The sequence below is a fragment of the Periplaneta americana genome, chromosome 10 (genome assembly GCF_040183065.1).
Source record: "Periplaneta americana isolate PAMFEO1 chromosome 10, P.americana_PAMFEO1_priV1, whole genome shotgun sequence".
NCBI classification, from domain to species: Eukaryota; Metazoa; Arthropoda; class Insecta; order Blattodea; family Blattidae; genus Periplaneta; species Periplaneta americana.
The window spans coordinates 174497278-174521858 of record NC_091126.1 but is presented as its reverse complement, the minus strand read 5'-3'; the positions used below and the strand labels follow the sequence as shown (position 1 = coordinate 174521858).

The following is a 24581-nucleotide window of genomic DNA, read 5'->3' as shown; positions in this document are numbered from 1 at the left end:
ATTCATCGACTCTAGAAATGTCAGATTTCTTCAAGATTTGGTGAATAATAATATTTTTGCCTCATCTGGAAACTCATTTCTTCTAGTTTTCAAAAATATATAACTTGTACCCATTATCTCGATAATTTCATAATTATTTGGGCATTTATAATATAAGTGCACTATACTTTCTATACCTTACACACCATCTTCAGTTTCTGTTTTCTCGTATTTCACATTTTCCGACATTTATTATCCTTCCGACGGACAAAAAGTAGATTTCAATTGGACAAAGGACTTCATTGAGGTACCAAATTGAAGCTTAAATGTGTGGCTATGTTATAAACCAAAATTATTATTTTTAATTGATTATAATTATTTTATCCCATAAATATACAAATATATATATATATATATATATATATATATATATATATATATTTTTTCTAAAAAGTGCTTATATAATGTGGCGTATCTTTTGAATGGTTCGAGATAAATAAATAATTTTGGTATGTAACTTTCTCCATATATAGGGGATCATTTTCGCGAAAGAACGTTTACCCTGGGTCAATTTCTAATAGAGTTAGGTCGGTCCAAAATTTTATTAATTTTTTCCTAAAAACAATTTTATTTGGGTCCCCAAATTCGGTTTTCAAGTTTGAATTATATAAATTGCTTACTTTACATCCAAGAATCATGTCACAAAAGTTTGAAAGACATGAAGGGAAAAAAATTGGATTTTTGTCCTAAGAGTTGATGAATACCTTTAAGATTCACGTTATTATTAGCTGATGAAATCTTCAGAATTCTTCCTGGGAATTCGCTTTACACAAATCTTCGCTGATACACATTAATTTACTTATTTGTGATATTCGTTCGCACATACTAGTGATATAAATTTTCTTGCTCACGATTGTGTTGTATTTCGAAAATTTAGAACAACTCTTGGATATGTCGTGTAATCACCCACAAAAGTATTGTTGATATGCACAGCAATATACTTGTCTTAAGACATGTGCTTACATATGTGTCTGTGTTGTAACGGTGTATGTGGTGTTAAAAAATTGTGCATGAACATTTACAGTCTCCATGTACTAGCTCAGGGCTATTTGAATAGTTAATATTAGAATTTTATGTGCGTATGTTTGTAGAAGTGTGTATCTGTATATCTGTACAATTAGAGGAAATTTGTATTGTACTTCAACCACCTTAATACCTATCTGAAAAGGATTAAAATAGATGCACAATTTACAAGACAATAATTCTTGTCATAAAAGAGACTCATTTTTGAAAATTGTCTCGAAAATCCAGAACAGATCAATTATCTTTCTTTAAAAACCAACAAACTACCTATTTTTGATTCAGGATAAACAGTTTTTGAGACATAAATGTTTAAAACGTCTTGTTGATGCCTTAAAATAATAAGTTCTTAATTCTGATTCAAGTGAATAGGATTATCATAGTGGATAAGATTTCCCAATGTTATCCAAATGGAAAATTAAAATGTATGCATTGTGATTATTAGTTCAGTTGTTATTTCATACAACTTTAATTTTAAAAGGTCTTAACTCTCCAACACCTGTTCTTTAAGTTAAGAAGTAACATACGTAAGACAGGTTAAAAGTTATGGAAATTCCCTTTATTTTTACATTATACGAAATAAAAAGAGACAGTATTGTGATACTGAAAAAAAAATGGTGTTGAGATTTTCACTTTTCTGCGTCTCTAATAGAGAAAGAGCAGCTTTTGGCATGCTGTCTGTCTGTCTGTCTGTCTGTCTGTCTGTCTGTCTGTCTGTCTGTGTGTATGTGTTCCTGAACATTGGATAGATTTTGCCTGTATTTGGAAGCAAGGTGAATGATGTGGCACTCAAGAACCTGCCAGTGGAAACTAAATTCTGTTCATTTGCAGTACCTAGGAGTCAATTCATCCAGCAATGATCATGCACAAGAAATGTAATTACCAAGTTTGACGAGTTTTATTTGGAAAAAAAAAAAAAAAGAGTACTGTAACTTGCTCAAAATTGGTTGCAGTGACTTCTTACATATTTTGTTGCGAAACATGTATGTTCGACCTACATGAGAGAGAAATTGTTACGTTTTGACATGAAAAATTTGCTCTGACATCACTCATGGAACCACGGAAACATGTCTCATGGTTTTCCTCGCTTTGTCTCATTTCCATCTCTGTTCTATTGTAAATTGTTTAAATGGAATTTAGCGACTTTAAAGTCCTTTCAAAAGGAATAAACTCTTATCTGTTGATAAAATAATAATAATAATAATAATAATAATAATAATAATAATAATACTCACTCTTCAAATGCTCGCTTTGCCACTGTGCTTAGTTGAACACAGTTTTTAAGGAAATGTAATATAATAGAATTTATTAGGTGATACATTTCCGAAAAGTCATCATCCTGGCCTACACTGCATTTTCATTAATTTAGACATTTTATAAATTGGGATTTTAAATTCTACATTCCATTCAGAGGCGCAGAGAGAGAGAGAGAGAGTTATGGGCATGGAAGTACAAGTTGGCATGGCTGCCAGTAATTAGATCTGTATGATATAAAATGATCTCAGTTCCTTTCTGCAAATTTAGACATGATGAAAAGTCTTGCGTCCATTTGATTTTCAATTTGACCATTTCAGCCTATGAACTGTCACTTTATTGGTAGATAAAACTTGGTATACGGTATTGCATAAACTAAACCTTTCTAAGTATTACAAAAGAGAACGAAATTCAGTATAAAATATCATACTACTACCACAGTCTAATATATAGTCACGAAGCTCAATACGTAGGGAATATGCATCCATAGATAGTTGCTATACTAGGGGGCAGAAGAAATAGACGGGTATGGCGAATCCCTCATTCACTACCCCGACTCCTATATCCCTCAGAACCTGCTTGGCGTATGGTCCTGTCTCAAATAACTTACTCTTCCTTTCAGACATTTTGCACTCTAGGAAAACTTAAACGAATAAATAAAATAATAACGTGATTTCTAGTAATTACAAATACCTGACTTACTGAATATTGTTGTTTTGTTCAGTGAATTGTCCGAACACAGGTCTGAAACTCGTGACAACAATAAGGCATCACTTATGAGGTAACTAAGCCAGGAGATAATGGGTTATGGTTGCCAGTTCTCTTTCTCCCTCCATTGCATACATCGCATACACTAATCAGACTTTAGATGATATTATCATTTATAATATTTCGCAAGTTAGCCATTTCACAAATGTAATAATAATTATTATGTAATGTAAACCTAATACGAGAAATGAAATATTTAGCATTACACACAAGTATTTTGTTTTATGTGTTTTCAGAATATTGTATTGAAATAGTAAATACTAAATAATAAATAGTTATCAATTTGTGAATCATGAGAAAATTAAAAATTGAAGTGCAAAAAATTAATATATTTTTGCTGTGTGTAGAAAATGTACACATTATTATAACATGATAGAGTTTCGTAATACAAAAATACTTATGCATTAGAAGCACACTTAGAATGGCTTAGCTTATCAAAACAAATAACACAATAAGTATGACTAAAAAAATCGTTCTGCACAAATTCTCTGAACCGATCTTACAGAAAAACCACACGCCTTGACAGTGGCTATCTGCGTTGATGATAGGGCACTTTTAATGTCCTCACAATCTTTTAAGTTTTTAAAAAAAACAGTAAACTTTATAAATAACGCCTAATGACTTCTGATATCAGGGCTTGACTGAGACATGATAGCGATTACTTGGATGATTAGTAGGTCTATTATAAAATACTGTTTATTATTACATATATATTTGCGAACAAGCTATAACACAGTAGTATCACAGACGAGCACTTGTCAACAACTAGCATTTGAACGCAGCGACGGGAAGGTCTCTTTGTTCAGATCATAATCCGCTAGAGAAAGTGTGAAGTGAGTAGTTTCTGCACTAGACCAAAAACCCGCCTATTTCTTCTGCCTTTACTATAACCACTAGCAGGGGCGGCTTTCGAAGAGAGGCTGCGGAGCTGCAGCACCCCCAGATATGTGTGGCTCTTGTCTCGTTTTATGTTGTGAAATACATTTATTATACAGTCTCTATTTAGCAGCTCGATTTTTTTTTTTTAATTTTGCTCTCAATGACATGCACGCGATCGTTAGTGAAGTCACTTCCTCCCCTGGTGCTGCCAGAGCGAAACCAGAGACAAGGACTATAAGATGAAGCCACTTCCTCCCCTGGAGCTGCCAGTCTCGTCTCGGATGCTTTGCGCTTTAGTTTTACCCCTCCTTCCTGTTGCCCCTGGCCGTGAATCCAGAGTTTCCAGGTGCTGCAAAATTTGCAGCAGTTTGTCAGTAGCGCGCAGTTTTAAATACGTTTTCTTTAATGTTGTGAATATAACAAGTGCAACAATGTTTAATTCTGTACAATATTTGCAGTCTATTCAGTTCAGTACCTTAACAATTCAGGATAAATGTGAAATTAAGTGCCCATCAGTTGAATGTCATAATGGAAAGAGCCGCTAAACAAAATACAAAGGCTCGCATATTTTTTGATAATTTATCCAGTATCCCTGCTTTCTTCTCTCGATCTCCACACAGTCTGTATTAGATTAATGTGTTTCAAAAACAATTCCATCAGCTGGGGCAGCAAGATGGATTTAAAATAAGAACAGTAAATGTTGTTCATGAGAAGAAGGAGCCATTGCTAGAATGTTTTCAAACCATAATGGAATCTGAAACATCTATCATCACAATAAATTAGGCAAGCGCCCTGGTCCGTACTCTTGAATATCCTGAATTCAATTTCTGGCTCAGTTATTTTTTTCATTTATTGATGTATCATGTATATATATTATACAACCAACTACAACATCGCCAGTTAGATATTTCTAAGGTTCAAATCTTCATATAAAAAATTAAATTATGGTTTATTTAACGACACTCGCAACTGCAGGGGTTATATCAGCGTCGCCGGTGTGCCGGAATTTTGTCCGCAGGATTCTTTTAAATGCCAGTAAATCTACTGACATGAGCCTGTCTCATTTAAACACAACTTACAAGATAAGGCGCATGGAACTAATCTTTAAATAAAGTAAGTTGCTTGGTTTATTTTTGTATGCAGCCCCCCTTAATTCAATACCCACGAGCCGCCACTGACCACTAGATCGCTACTAATGTCTCATCACATACAATGTGAAACAGTACCGGCACAGTCTATTTTTCCTAGTACCCTCATCAACTCAAGCTTCGTGACTGTATATACTAGACTGTGCTACTATTAGTTAAAAAATATCCCAATGGTCAGATAAAGTAGAAAACTGTAGAATTGTACTGCAATGTATGACATGCCAGTGATATCCTCATAGTAGTTTCGAAATGTGTATGCTTTTATTTCGCCATATCCATAGTACCTAATTTTAAAACAGAAATTAGTGATATAGCAATTACTGCTAATTATTAGAAAATTTAGAATTTAAATTACATCAGTATTGCTGCACTGTTTTCTGGAGATATGGAGAAATAATGTTGCACAGTTCAACAATGATTCTCTGTCTTATCTGGATAAATGCGTAAACATACGAATATACTAGTTATGAGAGTTCTTAAATTCGTTTATGCTCGACCATGCCGAAATGTACTAATTATACACCAGGTAGCAGTCCTTTAATGCATGTCATTAAAGTACACCTACTCATTAAAGTACAGGTCTTCAGCCAATGATAACTCAGCTTACATGTGTTCAACCAATGACAAGTCAGCTTTGTACCGTTATAAAACCGCAAGTATCGATTATTCTCGGATATGCAATCAAAAGAGAATTAGCGAAAAGTCACGGAGGCTGGAAATCCAATACTGTCGCAGAAGGTTATGTTCTGTTACTATAATAATTAGCGTTAATTGTAAATAATATTCAAATAAATTCAATTTGTCATCTCGTTTTTCAATGTCGAATTCAAAAATCAAGGTTATAATATTATAATATTATCAAGTTTAACGGGACTACGTCAAGGTCAATGACATTATTGTTCCTCGGAAAAAATCAATACTTTCGCGTCTGCGCACATCTCACAATTCACGACCTAGAACAAGGTCACTTCCGATCTTGTCAGATACCTACAAATAAAATGTATACATCTGAATACCGGTAATTTCAAGTTAGAAATATGGTCGAGCATAAAAAGTCGTATGAAACTCGCCTATAATGGTAATTAAGAAGCTCGTATGAAAATTATGAAACTCACTTGCTCTCGTTTCATAAATAGCCATACTCGATTCTTAATTACTATCATTATAGGCTCGTTGCATAATGTACTATTATATTATTTATCAATAAAAATAATACTGTTATAAATTTAATATTGATAAATACATGAGTATATTATTTTCAAAATTAATTAGTTCCGACATTAAGACATATTGATTTAATTGTAAATTAATTATTCAGTTTCTTAGGTCACCTTGGAATGATAGTATGCGAATATAATACGTGTTCCATTGAACTGAACTGGATAGCAAGATAGTGTTTGGCTATTTGATCACTTACGAAACATAATTACCTGTGGCCTTGTGATAAATGTCGTGATATGGACTTTCCAAAAAGGAACGTTTGTTACAAGGTTGAAACTATACCACAAAAACTTTGATAATATAATTTTATACTGTCAGCATTGTAACGTATTTTGTATTTAGTTACGTACTTTTTAAAATGTGTTAAGCCTTATTGCGTTCATTGATGTTTACAGCATGCCAGTGTATATAATTATTATTGATATCTGTTTTTAATATTATTGCATTTTATTCATTTGCAGAAAATTATAAGGTAAGGATTTTTTTCCTAAGTTTAATTTTAGAGACACTTTGTGTATTACAGCACGATATTGTAACAGTTTCTTGTGATCTATCTATATAATTTATTTGTATTTTGTTGTATTTACTATGATTGCATTATGTGATATTTATAAAAACGATCTCGTTGATCTATGATCATAATCTCAATAGAGAAAAATGATTTTAACAATTTAGTGTAAAAATATGAATAGATAATTTGCCAAGTACTAACTTGATGACACCAATTTGAATTAAAGTAGCTGGGATTTTTTAAAGAAAACATTATAGTTTTAAACAAATGTGAAAATAATGTAATTCTCACTATGTGAATGATAACATAGAGTTGAAGATCAACTGTGATTGAACATTAAAGTTCCATCTATTTAATATTCGTTTTTTCTTTTTAAAAATTCTAGTCAGCGAATTTTCTTGAAGTTGCTCTAGAATATTCAAAGCAAATTCTTTCAATTGTAAGATATAATGCAAATAATATTTTCAAAACATGTAGTCCCTGTGCCTTCCATACAGAGTAGAGTAAGCTGCTTCTGTAAAATGTGGACATAGATATAGATAAGTCCAATGAAAGTATTTCATAATATTATTAAAATTTACATTAATCCAATTATTGTTTGCATCATAAGAGTCACGGAGGAAAGTGTCATAGCAGAACAACATAGTGTGAAATAAATTCCCTACCATTTGGTAAATTCCCTACCATTTGAGTGATCTTTCTACATAATAGACAGAAATTATGGTCTAATTTATTTTACTTTAATAAACACTACTGTACATTTCTTCTCTGTTATATATACAAACAGATTTATTGTTAGTTTTTTTTATGCAGCAGACAAAAGTATACGACACAGAAGAAATACAGTTCATTTGTTGAACTTGAGAGTTACGTTGTTTCTTATACATTATTCCACTAAGTTTTATATTTAAAACCTGAAATTAATTTTATTAGTTATAAAATCACAGTGCTTTTTGTCTTTCGGACTTATCACATTGGTATGAACTTATTATGTATAATACTACATATGAGTTCGAAACCACTGTAATATAGTTATCTTATTCACATCACTCAAAACCTGAACATAAAATTTAATATGCACCATCTTTCACTTTTTTGGGGGAAAGCTATTTTATTTTTCTCCATTTATAGTCATTTGTTTGTATGATATAAAGTTTTCATTCTTGTAAATACTTCTGTATGCCAACACACTATACAATTTATTTGGTTACAGATATACAATTTTTGTGTCCAGTGCATACAGAGTTATTTAATAATTGCAAAGAAATATTTTAAATAATTTAAATAAAGTATTTTGCTTTTCAGTGTATTTAACTTTTTTTTCAGTGAAAGATACTTCTGAACATCGCAATATGTTATGTACCGATTTTGGGGAATACCAGTAACGGTATTTAATTTATTGCTTTCAGTATTTCAAATAGAGACCTTACCAAATTTCTTGTAAGTTAATGTTAGCAGATTCATCTTCTATTGATTTTTTGATAGAGTTTCTGATGATAGTAGTAATAATAATCACAAATTTCTTTCTATATTTTTGGATTCATTTCAAACAAGGATATTAATTTTCAACAAATATTGTCAGTTTAAATTTTACTCTAAAATTATTTATTTACATATATACAGCACTGATTTCTCATTTAATTCCAAAATGGGGGACAATATGAAAGTTAACCTTAATTCACTCTTGTATAAAAACCTTACCAAGATAAAATGATTCATTCAGGGGCGTATTTTGCGGGCTACCGGGGCTACCGGCGGTAGCCCAAGGAAATTACAAAAGAAAAAGTTTATAATATAACATAATGTAATAATTTTGTATTATTAGTTTTACCATAGTAATTAAAATTAAAGTAATTGTTAGATATATTTTGTGTAATAATAGGGTCAGCAGTAGCCCAAACCCTTTAACCAGTATACGCCACTGGATTCATTTCATATAATATCGAACGCGTGAAGTTTGAGGTAATAAGTATTAAAAGTTTCAAGAAACTTTTTCGTATTTCAAATTGCAGTCTTTGCAAAGTAGATATTAATACATCGATATGTAGTGTTCAGACATGTATTGTACCGGTAAGTAAGAAATTATATTGTACTGAATGACGGACATCATTTTACATTCCTGCTTGTAATTAGTGAATTATTTTTAAGTATACTTACCTACAAATGGCTTTTTGGTATCAAGCTTTAGCATTTGCTTTTCAATTATTTTTCAAGCTTTACTTGTGATGCTTGTGCAATGCTATGTGTTGCTGCATGTACAGGAATATATGTATGTATGTTTCTATCCCGAATTAAGTAGATACTGTATATGTATTTTGTATGTTTAATTTATTTATACAAGAAATATCATGGTAACAGAAATCGTGTGTTAATTAAGAGTTTGTACAGGTTGTTGGACTGATTGTTTTTCAATTTACTTAAAATAAAAATAGTCTGTACTATAATAGATTTAAAACACTTTGATAGCACTTAATACTGAATGCTTCACTGTGAGTACAATGTTGCTTAGAAATACTTTCATTTGAGCTACTTCGGCAATCATACTCTTATATCTGTAGGCTTCTACCACTTACTCACTATACTATGGTACAATTTCCTAAACATATAACCACATCTGCATTCTTAATAATGCTGAGTAATGAATGTGGAGTTGGTGCCGGCCACCTATTGATAAAACCTGAAAAAATTATATTTAACAATGGGAAGCTGCAAATGAGAAACGTGATTTTTTTATGATGTGAACCTAATTTTAGGCTTTGGAGATTATATTAAAACACACTTGCATTATAGCCGTAGGCAGTCAATTGTTTTTGCAATCCATTTTGAATCTTGCGTACACTACTTTTAACACTTGAATATAATTAATTGATTAACTAGCGGACTTACTCGTGTTAATTATGTAAGATTTGTGCGGCTTACAGCTGTTTCAGTGCTTCACTTACCATCCTCAGAGCCTACTAGATCACGGCGTCATCTCGAACTTCTCTGCCTGTTATGTGGGTGTGTTTGATTGTTGAAAGGTGTTGAAGAGTGGAGTCAAATAGTGTGTGTGTACTGAAATTAATCTGTGTGTTGAGAATTTGATCAGGGTGTGTTTTAGTGTGTTTGTATAGGACAGAGAGGCAGATCATTCCAAACACGCTACAAAGAACACATTAAAGCAATAACCAGAGGACACAATACATCTACTTACGCCGATCACATAACCAATGCTAACCATACATACAATAACATAAATACGGACATGGAAATCCTACACATACAACCCAAGAACCAAAAACTCAACACACTAGAACAATACGAAATATACAAACACACTAAAACACACCCCGATCAAATTCTCAACACACAGATCAATTTCAGTACACACACACTATTTGACTCCACTCTTCAACACCTGTCAACAATCAAACGCACCCACACAAAAGGCAGAGAAGTACGAGATGACGCCGAGATCTAGTAGGCTCTGAGGATGGTGTGATGAAGCACCAAAACAGCTGTAAGCCTCACAGACTTACATAATTAACACGAGTAAGTCCACTAGTTAATCAATTACTTATGTTAATAATCATTAAATTAACTATTTGATTGTAATAATAATGATTTATTTTAGCTGGCAGAGTTAAGGCCGTAAGGCCTTCTCTTCCACTCAACCAGCTATAGGTTGTAGGCCTACAGGTTATAAATAAGTTCATACTTTGGTGTGTGGATAAGCTTCAGGGCTTCTACCGCGTTGTCTTGGTGTTAATGGCTGACGTTTCGACCGCTGTGTTGTGGCCATCTTCAGAGCAGTTGTTGGATAAGGAAATAGTCTGCCAGCTCTTATATATATAGTAGTCTCGATGGGGGAGTACTTGCTGTGATAGGTGCCAGAAGGAGAACCTACGACCTATCACAGCAAGTACTCCCCCATCGAGACTACTATATATATAAGAGCTGGCAGACTATTTCCTTATCCAACAACTGCTCCGAAGATGGCCACAACACAGAGGTCGAAACGTCAGCCAATAACACCAAGACAACGCAGTAGAAGCCCTGAAGCTTATCCACATACCATGTACACCAGCCGCAGAAGCTTACGCGAACACTTAAGTTCATACTTAGTTTAATTTTCTGATTGTTGGTACTTCCCTGATGACCCGATTTGTTTGAACAAGAAATGTTGATTGTCATCCAGTAAATACTTGTGGATATCCTCACGGGATAATACGTCTTAAATTAAATTTTACAAACATAATACCTCTAATAGACTCCAGACATAGACGGTTTGTCTCTCTCTTCAGTCCACTGAGAATTGTCAAGAGAGAAAAGCAAGACAATTTCTGATTTTCTACAATGTCCAGCAAAATCCGGACGTCTGGTAACCCTACTATTAGCCAAGGGGAGCTGCATGGCTTTTTACAATAGGAAGTGCAAGGAGGCGTTTCTGATTCGAGATGTTTCATTGTAAGAGATTTTTGCATTAATTTTTTCCAATACCTGGCAGATAGTGTCTTAATAAATGCTACAGCTTACAATCGCTCCATATAGTCTTAATGATTCACTTTTACTTTGTGATCTTACTGACACAATACTAACCACAGAAGATGGCTAGTAATTATGAATGTAGTTTTTAAATAAATTAGCTTTAGACAGCTTTAAAACGAGGAAATAACCCTGTTTATGTGTGTGAAAGATTTCATACACTAAGTTTATATTTGGGTAATGGACAGAACCGTAATAATTTGTAATCGAAATAGCTCAAATGAAGTGTTTTAGGATTGGTTTTTAATATGAAATGAATTACACCATTCAGTTAACCAAAATAGGAGGCCCTCACTGAAGAATTAGAATTTTCCTTAAAGATTGTATGCTTTTAGTAAAACGTTTCAAGATCCATTTACTCATATATAATTAATAGTGAGGTATGAACCTGTACAGTTTCTTTCGTTCTCAGTAGATACAAAGAGGAACAGTACCGGTATATGTACATGTTGAATGGTACCATTTGAAATCGGGTCTAGTAGTGATGATTGAGTAATCAACGGTGGCTATTAATAACAACAGGTACAAATCTGAAGTAGAGAAACAGCACAATTCCCTTACACCATGCATTGCACACAACTCTGCTTTCACATCAAGTAATTTCATTTTATTGTAATTTATTTTTGCACTCCGTCACACTTTTATAGCATTGTGTATTTAATTGTACTGTTGATTTCTATTTATCCAACACATAACTGTTGATATTGACCAGTCGCCATTTATATTTCGCTGAAGTGAAATATAAAATACATTTTGTACACGACCTTTGTTTTATACGTTTTATTATAATAGATTTTGATAATATTGAATGTTACCTCGTTTGTTGAAAAAAATTCTACCAAAAATATGTCCAGTTGGCACAAATGTAAATCTATTTTTAAATTACACTCTATAGAAACCATAATACTTTCGTATCCAATTTCTAATTTCTCCCAACACACTAAAATTGCCATAATTCTTCAGAACACATATTATTTATTTAATACTTTGCTATCCAATATCTAATTTCCCTGAGCATACTAAAATTTCCATAATACTTCAGAATGTATATTATTTAAACTTCATTAAAAGTAATCTTTTTTCTTACTTATGGCTTTTAAGGAACCCGGAGGTTCATTGTTGCCCTCACATAAGCCCACCATCGGTCCCTATCCTGAGAAAAATTAATCCAATATCTACAATCTTTTTCTACCTGTACATGAAAATAAAATTGTCAAAACAAGATTTGGTGTTAAGTTGTTTGTACTTCAAAGAAACCAGGGAACTATTATATTTTATTTCATTTAAATAAATACTGATAGCTAGTTAATAAATTATGCAGACGTTTTACCCATCCTCTTGCCACAAATCATAAATAGGCATTTATAAATTGTTTGTAATTATACAAGTTTAAAATTAAAAAATAATTACAGTACTTACTTTAAAGAGTGAATAACATGTATATCAAAGTTTTTACTGAATTCCCACAATAAACACAACTCATTTTAACTCTGAAATCCTTTTCAGCATGTGAAAGTGAATTATCCTGGGATTTATGAGAGACCTAATTCACTTGTAACATGGTATACACTACAGTACATATTTTAAGGGAAAAACTCCTTTTGTATTATGCTGTAAAAACTTGAACCTTAAAATGTACAAGTGTTCAGAAAATATTATAAATAATATCAGAATAATAATCTAATGACGTTAAACATAAGTATATTTCAAAATGCACTAGAACCGGGCCTTCTACTTTGGTTTAAATATGTTATTGAATAAATATATATTATTTATCTTGATAAAACGTCAATATAATGAATTTATATTAGTTTCATTCTTGGTTATAAATCTCAGTACACTGAAATTACATTCAGTTCGACTTCTTAGTATTTTATATATAATTTCTTCAGTATGTATTTATTCATTATTTATTAAATGAATTTCTGCTGTACACTTAATTTTTCTGGAAACGTTAAGTTTCAAAACGCAACAGAATAGAACAGGCCTGTGTGACAGTGTTCATTTCTGTTTACTGTTTGTAATCGTTACAGTATATAATTAAGAATAATCCATCATTGCCATTTGCTTTCAACTCTGTACAATTTTCTACATATTCAGAATTAATTCTTTATTACCAGGATCTGGACATAGATGTATCAAAATATCAATATATATTTTGCACTGTTAACACAATATTTTGTTTTCTATTGTCGAATAATTCTGTGATTAATTTTTGAACTGTACATTAATAAAATAATTTAATGAAAATAATTGTACTTTTTGGAATACACCAGTTTCCATAAATTTGCAATAGTATCTATGTGCAAGAAAAATTGTATTTGAGAAGTAATGTAAAATACATGACGAATTTCAGAAATGTGAAAGTTTTTGTTGCAGACTAGAAACAAAATTCAAATATAAATATCGGTATAAATAAAGCAGTGAATCATGATTACATATAATTTATTAGGAAGTCCTTCAAATAGTTACAAATTTGGAAAGTAAATTATTTGCTCCTTTCTTTTCTGAAGAAGCTGTAGAAAAACTATTAAATTTTGGATGGATTTTGTGCATCATAATCATATCATTGCTCCTGTAGCAGTTTCTGTCTTATATGCAAGAATTAAAAGTGTTTAGATGTAGATGCTGTAAGTACTACATATTATAATTTTATTATACAACTTTTACGTCCAAGTAAACTCATTTTTATTTTGCGTGGACTGGGATGAGCTACATATAAAACTAAAAAAAAAAAAAAGTACGGTACTCTAGATGGGAAATCCTTTATGAAAAAAGGGGCTTCTCTGACTGAGGTTCTGGCTGATATGTATATTATCAGGTCGTACATCTCACTTGATGATGTGTGTCAGAACAATTGTTCGTATGCATCTGAAGTCTGACTAGTGTAATAGGTAGCTAGTCGGCAATATGTGCAATAGAGGGGGAAAGGAACTGGCCACCCTACCTCATTATCTCCTGGCCTAGTTGCCTCATAAGTGGTGCCTTCTTAGTATCACTTGTGAGGTTCAGACCGGTCTCCGGACAGTTGACTAAACAACAAAAAAGGGACGAAAATTCGACTTTTCTGATATTATTCTTTTGTAAATGGTAGTCATTTATACAGGGTGTTTCGGGCTAGTGTCACAAACTTTCAGGGATGATGGGGAAGGGCACATGTATCCATTTGAGATAAGGAACCCTGGTCCGAAAATGAGTGAGTCGAAAGTTACAAGCAAAAATAGTTGTGTGCAAATGAAATAATTTTATTCCTCTGTACACCTTATTTATGTGTATTTATCTGTACATCTTACACACACTGTATTCATCTGACGTTGTTTACGTTGTCTACTTACAGTATTCCATTCAGTGCGCTGTCTGAGGGGTGGGGACAGGAAACTACACTAAAGCAATGCAGATAGCATAATGTGTAACAGACATGGTCGGTCCTGATATGCATGTCTGTAGACAGCAGTGTATGTGTACAAGTTGCAGTGTCCAGTCGATCAGTCCTAGTGAAATGGAGGAGTACACGAGAGTGGAATATGCAGACCAGATTTTCGAATACGGGTGAGCCAATGGGAACAGTAGACAAGCTCACAGATTGTATCGGGGCAAGTACCCATGTAGGAGACATCCGGCCCATACCATCTTTCCATGATTGTTCCAAAGGTTAAGGGAAGGAGGGCACGTGGTGCGAAATTACAATTCCATTTCCACACAACTATTTTTGCTTATAACTTTCGACTCAGTCATTTCCGGACCATGGTTCCTCATCTCAAATTGATACATGTGCCCTTCCCCATCATCCCCGAAAGTTTGTAACACCAGCCCGGAAACACTCTGTATGTAGTAGTGGTCCCTGGAGATAATGCAGCATTTATTTAAGAGTTTCATTTCTCATTTGGTTCCCAACAATCTTTCCAATAAGAGTCAGGGATGTATTTCACGTCTGGTGGGTCCTGGCAGTGTCAAGGTACAATTTTTGGAGGCTGGGCGGCGCAAGGACACTTTTCTGATTTTCATATTATCGTCCAATTTTGTATTTATAGAAATTTATATTTTATTCATATTTAAACTATTTCATAGTGAGATCTACTCTGTGGACCTAACATCTTCTTTATCTAGATTCGAACCCATGTATTTTCTTCTGACATTCCATACTTATTCCTTTGGAGATGATGATGATGATGATGAGACCACCACCACCACCACCACTATCAATATATTTTTTAAGCAAATTAAACACGATTAAAACAGAATATGGCTCGTGGAATAGGAGTTTAAATGTGCATATGCAATAATTTACCTAATTGCTCTGTCAGAAATAATTTACTATTGGTATTGGAAATAGAGCAACTTTTGTAGCATCTAGAAACGAAAAGCGCTCCATCTTGTTTGTGAAGTTGAGATGTTTATGAAGTTATTAGAAATTATGAATCTTAGCATATCATATGTTTAACTTTCCAGTCGTAATGGAAAGATCACTGAGGCACGCATTTGCAATTGAATGCTTCATCTCATGTGAAGCAGTTTACGCAAACATGATAATAAAAATTATTTTCTAGCAGTGTCATAGCAGTAATTTGTTGTTTTCAGTATTATTCTAATTCGAAATTATTGCATGTAATCTGCTGGGTTTGCAGTGAAAGACGTGCCCATGGGTAGAACACTATGAATAAATAAATAATATAATCGAGATTTACAGTACAACCACAAAAACGCTATAAGCTGTCATCCTAGATCATTTATTGTCATCAATAAAGTTAAACTTCGAATTAGTTCAAGATTCGAATTCTAGATGACGCAGACTGTAGTGTAATGAATATAACTTCGTAGTCTCAGTCGATAATATAGCGACCATAATGAATAATCAGGATGTCGCAATTTCTTGTTTTTTTATATATTTATTTCTCAAAATTATTAGTATATGACATTTCTTGAACTTTGAGAACTGTATTATTGCTTTATAAACCGCGTAATCCCTAAAAAGTTGAGGTTATGTAACGTAATCCAGATTTTTATCTCATTGAAAAAACCAATTTAGAAATCGAATTTTCTTCTCTGGATAAAACATTTGATTCTAAAAATATATATTATATGGCTTTCATATAATCTAGGAAAATAAATTAGAAATCTCCAAACAAACATATGAATAAATTTTCTGGAATTCCTTCCTTGTATCAATCATATCCATGAAAATTAATTCAATGACTTTTCAAAGATTATAAACTTGTAATGTATTCCACATATTAATATCAGTGACTTCCGGATCCTATGAAAATGGTGGGATTCGAAATAAATAATACTTGTGCGAAAATAGTATGCAGCAAATTAATTTGGAGATCTTCACCGGTGATCAATTTCATTTATATTTATACGTTGCAGTTTTTATATACAAATTACTGTTAACGATCCCCATTGAAGACTTGGCGAAAAATTGTTAATTCTGCAGAATATAAAAATACAGTAGTTGTGTACGGATAATAGACGTTCTTTCTCTATAGTATTTAATAATTTTATTGATTACAAGTACGTAAAGTTTCCGACTTTGACAATAGTAATATATTTTGATGTGTAAAAAGGGGAGCGTGTTATAGACATTCAAGTTTTAATGTACTGTACTTGAATGCTGACGGTAACTTACGACATTTTTGTGTACTGCACCTGATTTTACATTACAGTAGGAGTGTTAATTAAATTAAGGAACACGTTTTTAACTTTATTGAAACATAATTTCATCATTATTTTTTTTATTTAATGTAACTATCTGCAGTGGCGTTGCGTGAGTTGGCGGCATGGACGTCATGGCTGGGGGGGGTGGGAACAAGGGGACGCGTCCCCCCAATAATTTTCCGAAAAATAGTTCTGAGGGAAACTAATTTATTCAGTAAAAAGATTTTTAAAAATACATTTTGAATTGGAGGCACGGTGATTTGAATAGGGTAGTGCATCCCAACCTTCTTTTGTAGGATTTTAGTAAAATCATTTTACAAACTGCTTTAACCACTTGTGATGCCATAGCATCACTCATTTGTGGTGCTGACATTAGAGTACAACTACCATTAGCAAATCTTGGAATGACAGGCTTTTGATGGAATTGTAAACGTGAGTGGTCAATAAAGGTGTTCAGTCTATCATGTTGTGACGTCAGTGTTCTGACGTCATCGTTTGTCAAACTTGACGAAAATTAAGCGATATCCTATAATAAAAGAATCCCGTGGAAGTCTGAAACTTACTACTGGAAACTAAGCAATGCAATTATTCTTTGATGTCACATACTTTGTGACTGAAATTACATTTTATTATTTAGTAATTCTTTAATAAGAAGCGTATAACTCATGATTAAGCAGAATGGCAATGATATTATTCATATCAGCATTGAGAGCGATTAGGTATGTAGTTTCATAGAAACAGCTTAAGGTTTACATACTTGATTCACGTTGATAACATATTGTTCTGTTCCTTTTCTTTTCAGCATAAAGCATGTAGAAGATATTAAACATACACCATACGCAACCACTTACATGTAAATTGATGTTTCATTTGCAAACTCCAGATCGAAACCTGTCTTGACGCAGCATCATGGGCATGTGGTAAATTTATCGAGACACAATTTGTATGTAAATAGTTGTTAAGATATTTGTGTGAAACACATTGCTATTATATTATTATAGTGAAGAAAATGCGCTTTAATGTATGAAACTACCGAGAGACATTTAATCTTATTTATCTACTTATGTGGCATGACACTGCATTATTCGTTGCAAAAGAAATGTGATAACGCTATCCTGAAGGAATTAATAACACACAAAAATTCGTACATCTTTATGAAAATTGCAATTTGAATTGAGGATTTATTAATGAAATTTGTAGATAATTTGTAAAATTCATATTGATGAAAAAGTTTAAGATAAAGCTCGTTGAAAGTAAATATTTTCCAAGTCTGTGTAATAACTGCAGTAGGTTTATAATCAAACTTTTGTTTCCAATTTCATTAACACTGTACTTTTAAGCACATTTAAAAGGCCCATATTGAATTTAATATATCCAAAAGATTAAGTACCGGTACAATAAAATACGGTATATGTGTATGTGTATGTATATCATTCAACTATACTGGCAGACAAAAAATTTGGGACACGTGAATTTTACTTTGTATTTTAATATTTCACCAATATATTTTAAATGGTGATTAATTTAATTATACGACTATAAACGTAACATAGACTGAAAACGAAACTGATTATGACTTCATATCACCAACAGTTACCAACAATAACATCACAGTCTAGATTTGAACAAAATTTTGTTTGTAATTGTTGGTGTTATGAAGTCATTTTCATTTTCTTCTTTTGTATAGTAAGATCATATTTAAAACATATTGGTGACATATTAAATATATTTAAAAATAAAATTCAAGTGTCCCAAATTTTTTATCCGCCAGTGTATATTGAGTGTTCAGTTCAAAGTGTGACATGGCTCGCTGTATGCCGTCATGTGGCTGTCGATGAGCCTAGAGAATTCAATCTTCCTACACTTCCACAGAGGTGTATTACCTATGTGTCAGAGAAGTTGCCTAGCAAGTACGGCATTCATTCTGAAGAGTACTTACCGATGTGTATGGTAACGCCGGTAGTGGCAGGAATATGAACTGTTTGGAAACATGTACTGAGGTGGGTTTTTTCTTACTGTCGGGATATGTGGAGAGGGTTAAGACGATTACTTACGTATTTGTTGACATTAACTTCGACGGTCGACATGGACACGGAGCATTTGATTTGTGTTGTGGAATGTTGCCGTACGCAACCGATGATAACAAATACCCTGTGTACGACTTGCCCGCGCAAAACACAATTCGAAAGAGTTATGGTAGCACACAGACAGTACAGACTGCCATCTGTTGCTACCACGTTCAAGTTATACCGTACACGTTCTCAAGTTCAGATTGAACGCCTTGATCAATAGGCAACTTCTCTGACATAAAAGCTGAAACTCGCTTCAAATCGCTGACTCACGACAGTGACGTCATGACACACTTTGAAATGAACACCCAGTATAGATAAATGAAAAACTCAGAGGTATGTTTTTCATCTGATTTTTTTTTTTTTTTAGGTTTACATAAACATGCTTTTCAAACCTTCAATAAAACATGCATGTATTTAACACAAATTATTTATTACAAACACACAAAATTTAACCTTAAATATATTTTTTGTGTTAAAGTTAGTATGTTTAAACACACCTATTAATAGCACATGTTCCACAGGAATTTAAATATCAAGATGAACCTCAAATTCTCCTGTAATTTTAATATATTCACTGAGAATTAAGTCTTTGAAACATCTGTAATTTTGCAGCTGCAATTTTTTGCTTTTCTTACTATGATTTTTTTATGTATATATCTGAAATTTTTGTAATATTTTTGTATCATAATCTTTTCTCTATATATTCATCTAGTATTGGCAAGATTTAAAAAATATTAAGTCAGAGTTACCTTAGCTATTAGTACAATGTCGTAAGTATTTCTGCCAATGACAGACTATTAACATCGAGCAACATGTACAAGCTCTCTGCAACCATTAAGTGATAGCCTACATATATATAGAAACCCATGTGAAATGCAAATATTAGTGCCAGTACATAAATGTTAAGGTATTCCAAGATTACCGGTACATAGGGCTATTCCTTTGTAACATTGAGCTCAAGTAATCACTTTTACACTTGTTCTCAACGAGGTTTTATATAACATTCTTCATTGAAAGTTTTTTAACATGAACATAACATTTCTAATACCAACAAGAACATTATTGCAAAATGCCACTCTTTCATCCACATTAATGGATCTTCATCCACCTTTTAACTTGGTTATGTTGTGTAAACTAGCTCAGAATTAAATTTCGAAATGAAATTAAAAGTAAACAGTGATAATTAAAATTCTAATGTAATTTTGTTAAATATTACTGTTGTATTCTAAGTATCAGTAAAATATTAAGATTTATAAATTCAGATTTTCTAAACATGATGTCAGTAACAGATGCATTTAATGATGTATTTAGTTTAATTGGTTAACTAGCAGACTTACTCGTGTTAATTATGTAAGATTTGTGCGGCTTACAGCTGTTTCAGTGCTTCACTCACCATCCTCAGAGCCTGCTAGTTCTCGGCGTCATCTCGAACTTCTCTGCATGTTATGTGGGTGTGTTTGATTGTTGAATGGTGTTGAAGTGTGGAGTCAAATAGTATGTGTGTACTGAAATTGTCTGTGTGTTGAGAATTTGATCGGGGTGTGTTTTAGTGTGTTTGTATATTTCGTATTGTTCTAGTGTGTTGAGTTTTTGGTTCTTGGGTTGTATGTTGTACACAACACACTAGAACAATACGAAATATACAAACACACTAAAACACACCCCGATCAAATTCTCAACACACAGATCAATTTCAGTACACACACACTATTTGACTCCACACTTCAACACCTTTCAACAATTAAACACACCCACATAACAGGCAGCGAAGTTCGAGATGACGCCGAAATCTAGTAGGCTCTGAGGATGGTGCGTGAAGCACTGAAACAGCTGTAAGCTGCACAAATCTTACATAATTAACACGAGTAAGTCCGCTAGTTAACCAATTAATTATATTCAAGTGTTAAAGGTAGTGTACACAAGATTCAAAATGGATGTATTTAGGTTTCACAAAATTGGACTCTCTTCAAATGTTTAGAGAATGACTTTTGTAAGTGAACTGGCACACAATCAACTGGAAATGAAACGTCTACAATTTCTTGTTATGAAATATTAAAAAAATTAATTCATAATCGAGTCTTAATAATGTTTCTCTGATCAGATGACTAGCTGAATAGCATAAAAAGTTTATCAAAACCATCTTTTAAAATTGATGGAGGAAACTAAAGCAGGGAGTCCACACCTGTGGAGTAACAGTCAGCACATCTGGCCGCGAAACCAGGTGGCCCGGGTACGAATCCCGGTAGGGGCAAGTTACCTGGTTGAGGTTTTTTCCGGGGTTTTCCCTCAACCCAATACGAGCAAATGCTGGGTAACTTTCGGTGCTGGACCCCGGACTCATTTCACCGGCATTATCACCTTCATTTCATTCAGACGCTAAATAACCTAGATGTTGATACAGCGTCGTAAAATAACCCAATAAAATAAAAATAAATAAACTAAAGCAGAGATGAAGTTTAGAATCGGAATTAGTTCATGCACTGATCATTTTTTGCACTTTCTACATCTGTATAAATTACGTGCTTAAAGTAACAGATAACTTAAATGAGCTCACAGCAGTACATCTTCTGAATTATTCTTTCGCATTATGACAGGCCTGAGAATGAATTACGGTATTTCAATTTTACATGAGAAAATCTCTTGTTCGTATGATGTGATAAATCAATGAACACTATGGCTGCTTCTGATCCACTTAAAGATTGGATGAAAAGCATTTTGTATATAAAATATTTTCTCTTCTTTTTAACAGAACATGGCGTGTATAAAATCTAAATATAATGTTTATATAATTATGCAATTCTGTGACACCTGTACCGGTATATATAAAAATTAACGAAGTCCTAAAGAAAGCGAAATCTGTCCCTTAACATACATGAATTGTAATACCACTATAATTTTATCACATGATTAATACATTTTTCTACATCCACAAACTTCCTGTACATGTAGGCCTACTGTATAGTCAATGATCTGCATATGTGAGTACAATGTTATATTAACTTATCTTTCATATTGTAAAGATTTCAACTATTCTTTAAGAATTATACGACATATTTTTATAGCTGTGAAACCAAATGTTTTATATTTTTGTGAAAATACATGCTGATATATATTTTTTTTTACCTTATTGACAGAGGGAAATGGGGATAGTACACTTTCTACATTATTATATAAATATAACAAGAAAATTATATTTATTTTTAAGTTTCAGTAGAAGAGTTTCAATTATTATTCCATTCATATGACAAATCCTGAGATAGGACATTATTTCAGTGTTTTTAACACTAAAATATATTCCAAACAATAACAAAAATTGAGTAAGTACTGCTTATGTGTGTATTATAGAATGATTTAAATTACATTTTTGTAATTTAGCTTCATCCTAGAGTGAAATGAGAATGAAGACTCCAACATGTAAACATACAACTGTGTGAAATATGAAAGACCACATACAGAGATTGTCAGTATATCATTGATAAGTAATGGTAAACAACATAATCCAAGTAATGATCAGCTGCCCCATTCCTCATATGATTGCAGATGGAGATTCATATTAGCCTTAACATAATTCTGTCTCCTTGAGCGTCTTGCTTTTCCTTCTCTCCATTTTTGGGAGTTAGTATTCATCTGAGTGTTGCTTATTATTGGTAATGAAATGAGGTATGCAGGATGTTTATTAAAATTATCATGATACAATATCTGTTAGATATATAAGATCAATTTATATGTTCTATTACCAACATATGTTATCTGAAGATCAAGTGAAAAACATATACTATATAATAGTAAAATCTTGTAAAGGACCTGTTAAACAAGTAATTTGAGTTCTAGAACATTTTGGTTTCGTAAATGGTTGTATGTTTTGTTCACCATATTTGTAACAAATATGTATATTACAACGGTAACTATTGAGATTTAAGTTTTATTCAGTTAGAGTCACAAATATTTTATAACAAATAATTCGTGATCATCTGTTTTCCTGTATTTATGTACAGTGTATACCAGATATCTGTTTGAGTAATATTTTATTTATTTGATCAAAAATATTTATCACACCTAGAACATAACAATAAGAAAATGAGCTCTGTTTATATACATATTTGCAGTATTTTAGATGTATCGTATCTACAGTACAGTTTTTATAAATGTGTTTATGACACACATTCTACTGTGATTTATGTTACGAGTTCTAGACACAGTACACCATATAAAGCATTTACTGGTAATGTTAAGTGTTGTTACAAAACAAAATATGGTAATATAGCTGTGTTTGTACCAAAGACCAGGGTGTAGTATTTCATGTTAAATGTAGCCTATTTATGTTTGTATGTGGTAGCATACAGTAGACTCTTCTCCAATGCTTGAAGATTCATCATCAGAATGCCACATTGAGTAAAATTTAACGATAAATGGAAAACACAAGGACAAGTTATGTATTCGAAATTAATGGTTTTCTTTTAAGAAAAGATTTTTAAATATAAAATACGGCAAGGTTAAGATCGAATTTCTGGTAGTGTTCTATTTTTCTTTCCAACTTGGAAATCAAGTACCATACCTAAATTTCACTCCATTAACACTTTAATGGAGATTTATATCTATAGGTTATGAAGAAATAAGACAAGTCAAGTCTGAATCAATCCTTCCATATAGTGCCATCGTGGAACTCTACTTCTATTATGCCAACATAACATTGTTTGAGGTGCGTTATTTTAAATTTAAGCAAACACTTATATGAAAATAAGGTAGAACTACTACAATTCTAAATTACACCACTATCCAGTCCACGAAATAACTTCTTTCAAGATCATTCTTTGCATCGAACTAGTAAATAAGTTGGGTAAAAGAGCATGACGCTAGAAATATAATCATGAAGTGCTTTTATAAAGACTGTAATTTTGAAATGTAATTTATACAGGCCCTCCAGTTTTTTCAGTTCTTAAAATCATCTTAGAATTTCTTTGATATGCTCGGAAAAGAACATTCAGGTGCCATATTGCTCTGGGCGATTATTTATCGTTACAGTGGAATATCAGGGAACCTTGATTAACTGTGACATGGAAATTAAGATACAGTATTGGGTTCTCCTGATAAACTATGTATTTAAATGAACTCAGACTGGGGTAAGATACAACTTAATTTCTCCGCTTATTTAATGACGGATGTTGGACAAGGGTTTACTGTTTTAATATAATCTTTGTCAGTATATTTGTTTTATGGCTTAAATGAAAATATATTTGTTAATATTATATTTAAAGCTATATAAAATTGTACTTCTCTGTAATATAAGTCATTGAAATCTGTAAACTGAACAGGTGCAGTATTTAGAACTATCATTACGTATAGAACATTCTGATGATTTAAAATCATTTTCGGTTATAATTTTTATTGTAACAATGCACTTCTGCCTCGCCGATTTCTGACTGATGTTAAAATTGATGTAGTCATTGTACATTAATACATGAAATATATTGTATTGTTTTTAAAAATATA

General features: G+C 32.5%; 1 protein-coding gene and 1 long non-coding RNA gene across 2 annotated transcripts in view; both read left to right on the top strand.

Moving 5' to 3' along the window:
• Positions 1–24581, top strand: part of LOC138708170 (proton myo-inositol cotransporter-like) — a 397474-nt gene extending 372893 nt beyond the window's left edge. Inside the window, exon 12 of the mRNA XM_069838437.1 lies at positions 17822–24581. Within this exon, the coding sequence (XP_069694538.1) occupies positions 17822–17876 (55 nt within the window). The 3' untranslated portion in view covers positions 17877–24581. The remainder of the gene's footprint in view (positions 1–17821) is intronic.
• On the top strand, positions 405–13614 carry LOC138708171 (uncharacterized). The gene is made up of 2 exons (XR_011334615.1): positions 405–10541; positions 10945–13614. It is a non-coding gene; the product is annotated as an uncharacterized lncRNA (long non-coding RNA).